The following is a 15,693-nucleotide window of genomic DNA, read 5'->3' on the forward strand; positions in this document are numbered from 1 at the left end:
TTTGCATAGGTTAAAAGACAGGAAAGTGAGGTGTAATGTGCCTTCAGGTGGGCTGCCCACACTAATTATTGCACTCAGTCCATCATGGCCCACCAAGTCCGCATATGCGTCTTTGTTTGGCATTTCTCCAAGGAGACGGATGCTTTGATCTGCTGTTTGAGCCTGTCATTGTCATCTGAGTCAAACTTACACAGACAGATGCAAATCACCACGACCAAGCTGGGCAACTGTAAATGGATGGTCCTGAAGCTCTGTTGTTACACCGACCAATGAAGAATGAAACACAGACTTCAAAGCAACCAAATAAAATGAAGACCATTCACTAATTAAAAAATAAATTTAAACCAATAAACGAACAGATTTTATCTAGTAAAACCAAAAACACTGGAATGAAGAACTGCAGAATACTGTTAGGGAAACAATCATCTGATTCCCTGCTGATTTTGTACTTTTTTCCCTGGTTCTACATTTGTATTGGTTTCACATAGAGACAGAAACTTAAACAAAACACAGGAATTAAATTAGTCTGTAAAAGTTAATTATTAACTCAATGTATTAATAGATGGTTTTACATGGTTTCCTCTATTGATTAGCTAACAAACCAATCATTTATATATGTATTTTTTAGAATCTTACAAAAACTTTAAGACCTTTTTGATTCCCTGTCTGCTACTTAGCAGCACATTGCTTTAATTCCTTTTAGATATGTTTTAAGATTTGGATCTCTTAAGCCTGGCTTGACCAGTTTAATAAAAGTACTGCCACCTTTTTGTTGCCGTGATGATATATTTGGGGTTTTCATTATGCCAAAACCCATGTTGCGAGACACTTTCAACTGAGAGATGTAGCTTCTTGTCTAAGATTTCATGGACTTGAACCCAGCCCTAACCTGACAAACAACCCAAAGCATAATGCACCACCTTGCCTGTAAGGAGGCATTCTTTCTACATAACAAACATATTTGTTCCTTTAAAGATACATAGTCCAGTTGTGTAACATTTTTTTATTCCATACGCCAGTAACTCACTCTGGTTGTAAATGTTTTTATGACAAAATATGTCGTCCTGCTGGTGTAGTGTTATGCATTTTTTAAGCTGTGTTTCTGCTCAGTTTGTTAGTAAATATTGCCTTTCTGTGTAAATTTACCATAATAACATCATGTGAGGGGGATTACATGTGTCCCCGATTCAGCAGCCCCAGTGAGCAAGCAGGAGTCCGAGCCAAGTCAGAGAAACAGTCCAGAACAGGTCAATTCTGAAATCCAGGAGTCCGTAACCCGGTCAGGGGTTCTGATCAGAGCAGGAACAAATAGATCCAGGGTTCCAGGAATCCACAGAGCGTTCAGGCAGAATCAGAGTTCCATGAGTCCAGCAGCTCAGCTCAGGCAGACATGTTCAGATGGAGACTGACGGGGTCAGTAGTTAAGAGGCAGAGACAAGACATGGTACCGGGAGAACTGGGGAACTTTAAACTGGCTTCCTCCACTGAGCCAAAACAGGAACTAGTCACGCTTCAGTGCATAAGAGCCAGGACTAGGAGGTTTAAACTAGTTCCCCACCTGCTGAGCTGAAACAGGAACAGGGTGCGCTCAGCGGGCAAGAGCCATGATACACAAAGAAAAGACTAACACTAAGAATCCTCTCTAACCACTGGCCTCCCAAAATGAAAAATAGAACCAAGGCAAAGTGAAACTCAAAAACACTAACTCAAAAATACAATGATCTGGCCCCAATAGCTGGGCTGAACCATATATAAAGCAAAAAGAGCAGGTAGATAAAATGAATGATAAGTGAGCGGGAAGGGTTCGGTAGGTGAGTGAAGAGAGTAATCAGATCAGCTATCAGGGCAAATCATGACATTGCCTTTCTGTGGATTTCTGTTTGAGATTATTCCTGTCTGTCTTTCTCTCTTTCCAAGAAAATTCAACTTGAAAGTGTTCATAGCTTGATGGGAAATTCTGTGCATACAAGTTTATTTTCTCACTATTTAATGTTCTTTATAAGACATAGGAAGAACTGAACCCACTTGTATAGAACTCTCCTGCATCATGTTCAAACATGAGTGGAGATTATAATGATCAGAGAACCTATAAGTGGGAAATAGGAGGTATACACGTCTATGCTAGGAAGAGATAACTTCCAACAGCCAGCAGGTCCCAGCATGCAACTCTCTCACCAAGAAAAATCACATTATTCTCCAAACGCGTATCCTCTGAATCTGTTTATTATACAATGCAGCTTTATTATTACAGTATGCCTTAGGAAAGACCAGATGACTGCAGCTTCAGTGAGGACGTATAATGTGTGACTGATAACAGACCGACTTCTGACATCAGTATCAGATTGGGTAATTAAAACCTTAAAGAACATTTGCAGCTCAGATTCTGCATATAAACTTACATACATTTCCGAGAGATGTGTTAGATTTTAGGTTCTGGGACTAATGCCTGATTTTTAGTCATCTTATTTAGGAACCATTTTTTGACTGATATTAGTTTTAGGTACCCATTAGCTAATAGATATGGGAAATGTGAAGATCATTTGTGGTCATTCAAAGAATGTTCTTTTGAAATAAAAAATATATCTTTTTATTTTGGTTATTTGTGAAAGGGAAGGGAAAGAAACTCTTATGGCCAAAAAAAAAAAAAAAAAAAAATGCAACATGACAAACCAGATGTATTTGTAAAAAATTATGGAAATTTATGGGAAAAATGTGTTGCTGAAATTAATTGTTCAGTCTTCATGTTGGTTAAAACAGTTGCTTACGAGATCCAATAAAACCCAATCACCAAACCAGCTAAGCTAAAACGAAGACTCAGGCAGGATATTTCATCTATATTTTTCTGTAAAAGGCCTGAGGAGGTGAACATGGGGGGTCGAGGAAGTGTGGCAGTAACATAGGCAAATAGAGAATGCAAAGAGAGGAAATAGCCTGACCTAATAATCCCAGGCCAGGAGCAGCAGTGCATTCAGCTCACAGCACCTAGTGCTCAGCTTCTCTCTGTCTCCTTTCAATGCGGCAGAGCCTCGCAAGCGGCGCTTTATGGACAAAGCTCTGACACCCACAGGAAGTGTAAACAGAGGTCAAGTGTTAAAGTCCAACCCGCCAATTCTCACCTCCATTAAAAGGAGAGGGAGTCTCCAAGGACCTCTCAATGCACCTGGTAAGGGACCTTCTTTGAAGCACTGCAGCTGCAATTTTCATGAAGAAGCTTTTTTTGTGTAAAATATCAGAAAATCTTCCTGTTTTAAACGATCTTGTATGAGGGCAATAACAAATAAATAAATCATGGCTTTCCAAATTTTTTTAATATAAAATATAGAAAGAAAATTGTGCCATTCATCAGCATCAGTAACCCTGGTTTCTCTTTTAAATGATTCCCTGGGCTGTAACTGCAGCTGCAGCTTTTGGGGAATTTATCTAACCGATTTGCTCATTAGCAGACCAGCAAGCATCTTTAAATTTAAAGTTTGTTTATTTCAATAATAATAGTTGGAAAGGTCTAAACTGACAGGGCCTCAATATTACACAAACACAATTTGACCAACATCATTCCACTGTAGTTCGGTCTGTATTTTTATGATCATTTTCCCACTGATGGGTGGACCTCCACTTATCTCAAGTCTTTTGCAACCTTCAGTAGTTTTTTTTTTTTTTTCAGGTTTGTCCTGTAATATTATGCTGCTATAGGTTTTGAATGCTGAAGACTTAGGCCATACTTTTCATCATTCCATCTCTATTCTTCCATACTGTAGTCTGTGTTAGTTCAACCCCTATCGTTATGTTCTCTGCTTTTCCTGTCATACAGCTTCATCTGATCTGTTCTTGTTTTGTTGTGACATAATCCTGGAGAGAAATATCAGCTAGACTACTCCCATTAACACCTTTGTTTATATGTGTTGTAATATATTGTTGTTTCTTTTACTGTCACTAACTGTATGTGTGCTCTTTCATCCTTTGACATTGGAATAGGCATGGAGCTCATCTACCTGGCTGTAGCTGACAGTTACCTTTTGTTGTTTTCCATCTAGCAGCAGAAGGCCGCTCACACTGAGCTTGGTTCTGCTGGAGGTTTCTTCCTCCTGTTAAAAGGGGTTTTTCCCTCTCCATTGTCGCTAGATGCATGCGTAGTGTGAGGGATTTCTGTAGAGTCAATGCGTCAATGCAATCAGCTGGTTTTCCTTAGATAGAAAAACTTAAACCAATCTTACTGTATGATCTGGTTGTTTGACTCTGTAAAGTATCTTGAGATGACACTTTGTGAATTGGCGCTATATAAATAAACTGAATTGAATTAAAATAAAATCAATCTCATTCTCCAATCACGAAACTGAGCCCCACTCTGATGCTTAAAGAAAACCAAGATTTCACTAATGAAATCTTTATGCTTGGACACTCTACAGCTTCAGTTGAGTAAAGGTGGGCCTCCACTATGAGTTCTTGCCCTTTATGCTGATGATGTCCAGGTATATTTACTTGCACCCCCTAACACTGCCACTGCTCTTGAATCTCTCCATAGCTGCCTTTTGGACATTCAAAAATGGCTTGCACAGAATTTTCTCCACCTGAATGAAATTAAGTCAGACTTAATTATTTTTGGTTCCAAGGATGTCCCTCAGATTCAGTCCAGGGTCGGATCCAGGCAGCAATGATGTCAGGATCCTGGGAGCTGTCTTCGACCATGAATGGAACTTCAAACTACAAATAAATGCTGTTGTCAAAGCTAGCTTTTTCCGGCTGTGCCTTTTGACAAGGTAAAACCCTTTCTCTCATGCTAAGACCTTAGCTTATTAGTTCTTGGTTGGACTATTGAGACGCTCTCTACTCTGGCCTCCCACAGTCATCAGTCCAATAGTTATAGTTAGTGCAGAATGCAGCAGCTCGTCTCCTTTGTGGATTTGTCGACAGTTTGAGCTGTAGCTGAATACAACAATTGAACGATTCATTCAGTCAGTTGTATCCTACTCTTAACTAAGTCTGTGCAGTTCTTGACCCTTCAGGCCCCGTCCACACGAAGACGAACCCTGGCCTAAACGCACAAATTTTTCACCAAACCAGCCTCTCATCCACACGAAGCCGGCGTTTCGGGGGTCTGTAAATGATCTTTTTTTTTATTCAGCCTTCAGAGTGGGAAGATTCTGAAACGCCGTTTTCGCGTTTCCATCTTTACGCTCTAACCGCATATCTTCTTTTACACGCATGCGTCATAGCGTCGCCTCTAAACACGCATGAGCGACACATCACAAAAACAATGGCGCCGTTGCTGCTAATGCTACTCACCCTGCTGTCGGGCTTACAACAGAATCTTCTTCTTCTGGAATATCTCCAGGAAGAACGGAGCAATATTGACGACATAGTTCAGCACCTGAATTTGACTTAACCACGAAAATGGACCCGCAGGGCAACCATGTATAAATATTAGTGCACATGCCCAACATTTCGTCGCTTATTTTTGCTTTGGCACCACAGCGCCACTTACAGGCCTGGCATACATTTTGCAGCGTTTTCATGCATTTGTGTGGACGCTCACATTTATTTTACGTCTCCGTCTTTACGGCAAACGTTTTGGAAAATATCAGCGTTTCGTGTTCGTTTTGACTTCGTGTGGACGGGGCCTCAGTCTCTCCATTTTGACCCTGTTTTCTTCTTGACACATTTTGCTCCAATCAGTTTCTGCAGGTCTGCCTTTAAAAGCTACTCCATCGCAAAATATAAAATTATACTAACCTTTCATCTAAAGCGTGTGTAAATGCAGACTGTGGAAGAAAATATAATTTATATATATATATAAGTTTTTTCACTTTTACCATTGATGTCTGTTATATTTTTCTTCTGCACTTGGTTTACTTCAATTAACTGCAAGGCTACCAACTTTGCCGCAGACGCTGTATTTTCAGACAACTTAAAAAAAAAAATGTATTCACCTATTTGAAACTTTTCTAGATTGCTTCAATTTTTTTTTCCACAGCAGCTCTTACAGAGCCCCCTCACACGTGCGGGTCTTCTGTAGGAACTCTTCACTGAGATCTCTAACATATCCAATCGCCTACCATTCATTAACACAGAAAAGGAAACACTACGCTATCCGCATTTGAATGTACCTGCTTTTCAACGCAACAATTAAGTAAATGCATCAGATAGATCTCAGCTGGCATGCAAACTGCCTACAGACGTGTCCTAACTTGTACTTTGCCCCTCTGGACATGCTGTAACTAATCTTAACTAGTTACGGTACTTTGCTGTAAATCCAAGATTTTCTATGTTTGTTCAACTCTAACATGGTATAATAGCTATCATGTACAGGACAGTAGGAAAAAAACTCACAATGCACTATAAATCAATTTGTAAAGAGCAGAATTTCCTTTGAAATACAAGTATGCTGTGATTTCTGTTTGTTTTTTCAGCTGAACTGAAAATAAGATTTGTTTCTAAAGCATATTTAGAACATTTGTTGACCAGTGAGTATATCTAAGATGATCAGATTCACAAAACAGATTAATAATAGCATAACCCAAATCTGATTAAATTAGCAGAGAAACCGAGAAAAAAGTGACAAAAAGTCACAAAAGTGATTATGATCTAGAGATAATAAAGTAAATTTGTAAGTATTTTATACACAAATTTTTGATCTTGCGACATCCAGTAACCTGCTTTTCAAAGATCCAAATGATCTTGAGGGTTGTAGCCTAAATACGCTCGATAACGTCATTGGCCACAACCAGGGAGAAAATGTTGCTGTCCTGAAAGATAGCTAAAACCTGCACTAAAGCAAAATCGACTTCATATAATAAGTCATCCGGACTCTTTTTTTTTTTTATCCTCATCTTTCTTTACAAGTATCCATCCGTTTAGATCTGGCTTTTGTCCCATTCTGAAACCGTTGAGATTATTGAAAACTCATGCTATTTATAGACCCAAAGATGAAACTAGAATTTATGAGTATTCTATGGTCTACATTTTTTTGTCCCATTAAATAACTACCATGGTGAGGAGATTTGGTGTTTCGGTAAGAAGTCTAGCAACCTCAGGGTTAGGAATAAACTATCATGATAAGTTATTATATTGAATTAAGTTTAGGCAAGACATCCACCGAGCTAAAATGTTGAAAGCTTAATTGTTTATTTTTACCAATACATCTTTTAAACATACCCTGAAACCATAACACAAATATTTGGCAAGAAAAAAAAGAGTTAAAAAAAGATCCACGATCATATTCAAAGGAGACCACGGCAATGCACTGTTTCACAATTATTTTATACACCTCCCTCCAGTCCAATTGTTACAGCAGTGCTAATTTCCCTTTTTAATCTCTTTGAAATATTTTCTGATCTTTCAATTTCAAACTGTGGGAAAAGTTGAAACCACTTGTGTAGCTGCTTACAGAAGGACTGAATGTGTACTGGAGCCAGACGGAGAATATACCTGGCTTTAACTGGACTCCCATTCATAGCGAAGGTGGAGGTGGGGGCCCAGCAGGCCCCTGTAATGACCCACTCTGGCGTAGCTGCAGGGCGGCACAGCCAAGTCGTTCTGGATGTAAATGACTCTCTCATTAGCGATGGATGTAGAGGGACAGGAAAAGCTCGGCACTGAGAAAACATTCCCCTTTAGGGTCAATGATAATAATGATGACAGCGTTTTTTCTTGCTTTTGTTTCCTTCAATCACCTGTGAACTAGACTGAAGGTGAAGATCTTCTCATCACTGCTTCTGTCACTCCTGTCCTCCAGAACAATTATTCTTTTTTAATTTCTGAACTTTTATCTTGTGACTTAACTTGATAACATGTAACATAATATTATGAAATTCCAAAGATGCTAAAAATATAATTTTATATTGATAGAATTTGTATATATGGTTTTTTTTTCTATAAAAGCGACAGTTTTAGGCTTATACTGTTTCTCAATAGGATTGTTGCTTTAAATTATCTACCAATTTGGATTCATTGTTTTAGATTAAAGGAAACTCTTATTGCCCTGAGGTCATACTTTGTTTTTTTTCCCCTCATTCTGACTTATAAAACATGTTAAGGTCTAAGAAGAGCATCTATGAACATCAATGATGTCCTGCCAAAGAGGCTAACTGTTGCTCTACTCTCTGATTTGGTCGTTAACATAAAAATCTGCTTTGATCTAAACCGTTTCATTGTATGATTAGGGTTGTTGAAACTCTCCCCCAAGTCTTTTGAAGCCTTAAGCTCTGTCCAGCAAATCTGAAAAAAAGAAAACATCCAGGCAGCATGATACTGCAACCACTGTGCTTCACCATGTTGTTGTTTTTGTCCCTCTCATAAAATTTTGTTTAAGGGTAAAAACCTTTTAGTCTGTTGGAATGAGAAATATGGTTTCCACATGCTCCCTTTGTCAAAGTAACTTATTATGGTTTTATTTCAACAAGGGTTGCCTTGCTGCCAAAGCTAAATAGTATTATCTAAACAACCTTATATTTGTTGTCAAGAGATAATCCCACCCGAACTGCGGATCTCTGCATCTCTTAGACTAGATATGACAATTATGGACTGCAGTGTTAAAACGCTGATCTTCATTTTTAATCTTTCTTTACACATTGTGTGCTTTCCAGAACAAATTAGCGTTGCTGAAGTAATCCATCTTTTCAAAAATAGGGGGAAACATGAATGTAACTACAGACTCATGTCACCGTGGTTCACACATAAATTGAGTATTTTCTTAGAGAAGCATAAATGATTTAACGGAAAACACTATATATTTAGATCACAAATATCGATGTGTTTATCATTTATTGAATTGATACAAATCTGTTACAGCTGCAAATGAAAGAAAGGAGTGGGAGAGTTTATTGATTTACTGAAAGCATTTGAAACTATATAGCATAAATCATAATTGTCTAAATTACATCATTGTGGGATTAGGGGAAAGGCACCTCGTTGGGTTCAGAGGAATCTATATATCCTAAATGCAAGAAGTCTTATCAAGTGCAACTGTCTTACTGCAGATTATTGCACTTTTTGTGAGTTTAATTTTCCAAAAAAAAAAAAAGTAAATGTGAATCCCTTTATTGTCCCACAATGGGGAAATTCACTCTCTGCATTTTGGGCTGCCATTGTGTGGCCCCCGGGGAGCAGTGTGGGGTTAAGGGTTTTGCTAAGGAATCCAGAGTGGAGGCTGTGGTGATCGAAGCGGATGCTTGCAACCTTCTCAGAGCACAAGCACAGGAACACGCCAACACTCTCCTGTTCTGTTAGATTAATAATCTAAGAGAACCAGTTTTAATTCATATGTCAATCTCAAAACAAGATAAAAAAGAAGATTGTTACACATGGATATATGGACGATTTTTTATTGCATTCAAACTGAGTTGATCCAAACGCACCTGTCAGATTTGTATTTGTATAACTGTTATGAAGCATTATTATGGATTTTTTTAAATATTATTTTTCATTTATTTATTTGTATGTAAACCACAACAATGATGATGTAAAAAGTGTCTCAGTTCAACATGCAGGAACCCAAATTGCTGATGGAGATTTTGAAGCTGAAGGTGAGAGCCTTGTTTGGAAGAAGATAGCCCACTGAGCCATTAGTGAGCATCCTTTAGCTTTATGCCTCCTCTCAAGCATGACTATGAAAGGAAGGTACTCTGGGACAATGCTGCGTGTATTCCTTGTCTGGCTCCAATACACAAGAGCACCAAACTGCAGCAGCAACTGAAAGCCCTTTCTTTACAGGGGACAGCAACAAGCTTCACTGAAATCAAAAACAAAAGACAAAGCTGATTTCTCAAAGTAGATGTATTTGCACATCCTATTAGACATAATGTAAAAGTCCCCATAATTAATCATAGAAATGCAAAATGTTGTTTTCCTGATGTTAAATATTGGCCTGTTATCATGCTAATGGTAACTGATCCGACCTAATGGGATAAATCTATCAACCATTTGGTAGTAGTGGTACTGATTTTTTTTTTCATCCAGCATTTAATGCATAACAATTATAAATGAATATATTTAAACATTTTCTAAATGAAATAAACACTTTGCTTATTAGTATTATTCTGTTAATGCCATGCAGATTTGAAAGATGTTTAGTGCCGTAATGAATTTTAACTTGTTCATTGATTAGATATATTTAAAAATGATCCCTAAATAAGGCATATTTTCATTTCCTAGAAATATTGACCACGTTTTTCTTAAACAAAATGTTTATATTTAGCCCATTTTAAAATTTTTCTTTAAATGCTTAAAACCTAATGAATTTGTTTGATTGATTAAAACCTGAGTGTGAATATTTCTTAATAAATTATGCTGAATTAATTTAAGTGCCTCGCAGGTGTTAAACCTCATGATTTCTACTCAGGGATACTGATCATCATCATTAAATATTCTAACACTCTTAAACCAGTTTTATCAGCACAAGTCAATCAAAACAGCATATTTGAAGCCTGACAATATATTTAGAAGTAAAATTTGTAAGAAACAGGACATATTTTGTTGATTTTTTGGAAAAAGAGATTAAAATCTGCGCAAATAGATTGAAATCAAACTGTTACAAGGATTTTATTGGTTAATTAGTTGATCTCTTTTTATTAACCAAATATAGTAACTATAGTATATCAGTTTGTTTGTTTTTTGACAGTTTTTCTTTTTTATATAGGCCTATATTTGTGTCAAGGCAACAGTTGAATAATTAGGAATTAAATAAGCTGATTAAACCTTATTTGACCAACAAACGTCTGTAGTTCTGCCATTTATAGAAGAGCAGCTCTGTTTCAAGCTGCTTTGTGAACTGAGGGAGATATGGGTCGGTAAACAGCGCTCCTGGGGTGGGTGGTCCGGTACTGGGCGCATCACAGGAGCTCCGGTGGAGAGCGTCTGTGTTTGTCCTCTTCATTAGACATTCAAGTGTCATCTGGACAGAATAAATAAAAGGAACTGAGGTCAAAGAGAATGAGCTGTGTTTAAATGCGTTTTAACAGTTACTTAAAGCTCTGAGACGCTCTCTGTCACTTCCAAATGATGGAAATGAGCTTGCAAAGTTTGCAGAGCTGGAAGTAATCCCAGTTAAAAGAGAGAGAGAGACTCGCTGCGGATGGTGGAAGAAAACTATCACCTCCTTAAAGGAAAGTCCTAATTCACCATATTATCCACCCTTATCTTTCATTTATCTTTTATTGTTGAATACAATCAAATAAATAACAGAACCACTGCTCGGATCTTAACAGCCCCCTCCTCAAAGGAAGGGATGGATCAACCAGTGGATTAATGTAGTGAAGTGGGATTAGTGGATCCGTGGGGTGACCCCACCACACCCGCTGAATCTGACGCCTCGATTATAACAGGCATTCAGTCAGTCTGCTGCTAAAACGGACACTTTGGCAAGACAGATGAAACATTTCCAGGTCGATCATTTCTAAACCAACCTGGAACATGAGCAGCTCCTGGTGCGTAAAGCATCTACAGGTCACCAAATAAGGTGATTGGGGAACATCAAGGCCTTACCAGCGGTAATGATTACATTTGGATTTAAGACCCATGCAAGAATTTGTTACGCAGTAAATCTCTTTCAGCCCCCCCCATCCCCACCCCCCCAAAAGCGCTCTTCAAACGCTTTGTTATTCAAAGGGGTTAAGGATGTTTGACAATCTCAGCTTGTACAACTCCACCAATTAATTGGATGCGTTGCAGGGATGTTGGTCCCTCTCATCTCATGTGTTCCTTAGAAAGACAAAGGCTCAATAGGAGGGGGGACGGGGGACACCTCCCTGTGCCAGGGTATAAATTGGACCACTTCGGAGGGTCAGTCATTCACTTTCGGTTGGAGTTTAGCTTGGAGTGACATCAGAGACAGACCGGAGGAAACAAATAAAGATGCAGAAGCCAAATAGACCAGTGGAGACTTGCGGATACTTGGTGCGTAATTACGCATCGCCTTGCGCTCAGAGCAACGGGAACCGCTGCGCTCCGGCAACGAAGGCCCCCAGCGGCAAATCCTTCACCATCGAGGCTCTGCTCGCCAAACCGGATCAAACACCCAGGGATCGGAGCAGTCCGGTTCATTTTGGGATAAAATACCAGCCAGCTGCGCCAACTCTACCTCTATCTGCTTTACCGATTCCTTCAGCGCCTTACCTCTATTCTCCGAACCAGTTGCAGCCCAGTATTCACCCGCAGCCTGGATACTCGGTGTACTGTTACCCACCTTTCACCTACGCACCATCCTGTCGGGGCGGATTTTACGCACAAGGTAACATCTGGAGCAGCATCTCCTCGGTGGCGCTCACACTTTCGCGCTGCAGTGTCAGTAAAATATTTCTTCTTTCTTTTCACAGCTGCCGCGTCCAAAGTCAACGCAGGGCTCCATCAGTTCAAGATCAAAGGCGGCAAGTCGAAACGGATGCGCACCAGCTTCACCAGCGAGCAGCTCTCCAGGCTGGAGAAGGAGTTCGCTCGGCAGCAGTACATGGTGGGATCCGAGAGGTTTCTGCTGGCTTCAGCTCTGCAGCTCACGGAAGCTCAGGTGAGAAGAGAAGCAGCATGAAAGCAGCTAGAAAAATGGAAACGAGTCAGTAACGAGCAGAAATATAAAAATGTACCCACTGAAGAAAACTAGTTAACTTTAAAGATCTTTACTCCAGTTCAATACAAGTTCATAATTTCCCCCATTGTGATACAATAAAGGGATTTTCTATTATATTCTATTATATTCTATTCTAAAATACTGACAATTGGTTAGATTTTTTAATGTTGACTTTTAATAACATATTATTAATTAATCTAACATTAAAACCTTTGCAAACATTAGAATAATCGCATTGGAATCAAATCAGCACTATCTCCTAAAACATACCAAGAGATTATTTGATATCAAATTCATTCGATATAAGTGTTGCACAAAGATTAAAGAATTTGTTTAATTAAAATCTCATGAACCAAAGCTCAGTTTTATTAGGAAGCTTAAATTTAGCTTTAGTCCTGAAGCTAAACTACTCAAAGTTGGAGTTATATTCCTGCTTCAAGTTTCATTATGAGTAAAAATGTTCCTTAAGTGTTTGAAAGCAGAGAAACGTGTTATTAACTGATCTGAAATGGATCAACATCCATTTGGTTTCATTGGTATTTGCTAAACAATTCAGTTAAATTCTAAAATTAAAATGTTAACATTTAAACTTCATCAAACATAACATTTACAAACTGATATCCTTTATTCTGATCGAATGTCTGTGATAACTGTAATAGTTCATTTTAAAACCCACAAAGATGATGATTACTTTATTAATCAATTAATTTACTCTTCTTTTGATAAAATGATTAATAATCAAAGAGAAAAGCAGTTAAACTGGAATATTTTTGTTTTAAGAATATGAACAAAGTGAACCACGTCAGATCTGCATTGAGCTTTTCTAAAAAGGTTTCTCTTATTAAATGCAAAAAAATGTAGATTTCTTCCTACTTAATTGTTGCTTTGAATTACTTCAGCAAATTGTGTTTTATAAAGTCTGCATACTCCAGTTAATTATTATTTGTTTATTAAACAGTTATTTATAATCAGTCTGCAGGGTTGGATCATTAAAAACATTAAAACTCTTCTTAATTCCCGTCTTTTTCCAGGTTAAAGTCTGGTTCCAGAACAGACGCATCAAGTGGCGCAAACAGAGTCTGGAGCAGCAGCAGGCCAAACTGGCCAAACTGGGTCTGGCTGCTCCGCCAAAGAGCCCTGGATCTCAGGGCCACGGGGATGAAGGCGATGAAGAAGAGGATTTCTCTGACTCAGATATAGATGTTGATGTATCAGATGACTCAGTGGATCACTGCTGACCGTTTCAGTGGGACTTCTACAAAGACTTTACTGTACATAGTGCTGAGAAAGAAGAGACAACCGTCTCCAAATATGACTATTTAATAGATTTATTCTTATATATTTAATTTTCTACATGTATTTCTTTGGAAATGCGATCATATCATGTACTGCTTTATATCTGACATATTTTTTAAATATATTTTCGGATTTTAAAGTCATTTCAGTGTGTTCATTTCTTTCTCCTCTGCACTTTACATCAACATGAAGTTACACATTTATTCTCCTCAATGAATTATGAAATAGCCTTTTTTTCCAAATTTCAGATTTCTAATGTAAATAAAAAAAATTAGAACTGCAAAAGGTAGAAATCGGATACAAAATAAAAGGTTAAATCCCCTTCACATTAGGCATCAACTCATTTTAGGTGTGAATGTTGATGATGTTAGGTTTATTGAAGACAATTAGTGTGTGTACATATTAATCATTGAAGACCTGCCTCCAGCCAGAAGGTCATTACAGGGTCATTCTGTCTTATGACAGTTGTGATCTGTTAATAAAAGGCTCTACTGTGAAGGGAGCAGGGAGAAAAGGTGCTGGTTGTGAGCTAGCAGTTCTTCTCCCTTCTGCAGAAGCTGTTGTTGCAAATCCCTGTCTGTGTCTGATCATTTCGTCCTCTATAAACTCACATTTTTTGAACCCAACAGATGAGTTGATAATTTTAATGATTTATTTGAATTGTTTGTTCTTTGGGGTGGAATAAATTCATGACGCAAAGCCTAAATCATTTTACCAGCAAGTTTTGGTTGTAAAAAGAGTGAAATTATGGTGGATTATCAGTCATAATTACACAGTTTCAGGTTTATACATGCAATAAATCCTTGCTAATTGAATAAAACATTCCATGTTTTTTATCCACCAACAAGCTTGTTGTATAATTCCGGTGGGTTATTTGACCGAGGTTTTTAGATAGAACTGGAAGCATTGACTTTACATGGTAGGTGTCCTTGCTGACTTACGATCTCAGTATATATTACGTCATTTTAAGGCTATGTTTGTTTCTTTTGGAGAGCTCTGGTTTTCCTGGGGTTTTGGATTGGAGGTCAGGCTAGAGAATCTGAAACCAGCCCTTTATCTTTTCTTTTTATTCCTTCAATTTAATGTATGCATCAGTGCAAGTGGAAGAGAAACAGGCCCCCGGCATGATGCACCGCCATGCTTTATAGTGGCTGAGCTTTCTTTTAATTTAAAGACCTCCCCTCCTCTCTTTTAAAAATATCTTAGGTCACTGTAGCAAAAACATCTGTCTCAACTTATCATTAGATTTTAGGTCATTTGGTTTTTTCATGCGTATGTCTGTGACATTCAAGGTGTATTAATTATTAAACTAAACTGGCTTTGCCGTATATAGTGATAAGAGCATCATATAGTTTATGGTCAGCTTAGCTAAGTAGTTCATCAAAAACTTCAATAATTTCTTTGCATTTTGTTACTTTGGGTACAATTGTTGAAATGTAGACACTAATTTCTAACTGAACCTTCCATCAGGACAGTGAACCCAAACACATCCAAACTGGCTTCGGGAATAACAACAAAAGCCAACATTTGGCTTCTGGAGAGGCTTTGAATTCAGGAAAACAGACAAACCTTAAATACTATGGAGTAAATTTTGTCTCATTATTATTGCATGCAACATAGCAAAAACCAAATTTTTACTGTTCAAGAGCAAGCATTTGTAGGCTTAAAGTGAAGAAAATTTGATCTGTAAAATTCTATTTCAAATGAATACTATTGTAAAACCCGATTTGACAATAAATCTGAAAAAAAAAATGAAAATATGAAACATTGAAAAACTTGCAGCACAATGTATTTTTTATCAAAAATAAAATATAAAAAAGGAATAAAAAAAAAACAAATAATAT

At 37.9% G+C, this 15,693-nt stretch overlaps 1 protein-coding gene across 1 annotated transcript; it reads left to right on the forward strand.

Annotated features, from left to right (window-relative positions):
• Positions 1–11,765: 11,765 nt before the first annotated feature.
• Positions 11,766–13,976, forward strand: noto (notochord homeobox). Its single transcript, XM_038279510.1, has 3 exons — positions 11,766–12,220; positions 12,306–12,493; positions 13,585–13,976. Exons 1-3 carry the CDS (start codon positions 11,845–11,847, stop codon positions 13,789–13,791), a joined length of 771 nt encoding a protein of 256 aa, XP_038135438.1. The 5' UTR covers positions 11,766–11,844; the 3' UTR covers positions 13,792–13,976.
• Positions 13,977–15,693: the final 1,717 nt, after the last annotated feature.

Source organism: Cyprinodon tularosa, unplaced genomic scaffold, assembly GCF_016077235.1.
Source record: "Cyprinodon tularosa strain WSP-4 unplaced genomic scaffold, ASM1607723v1 ctg150, whole genome shotgun sequence".
In the NCBI taxonomy this organism is placed as follows: domain Eukaryota; kingdom Metazoa; phylum Chordata; class Actinopteri; order Cyprinodontiformes; family Cyprinodontidae; genus Cyprinodon; species Cyprinodon tularosa.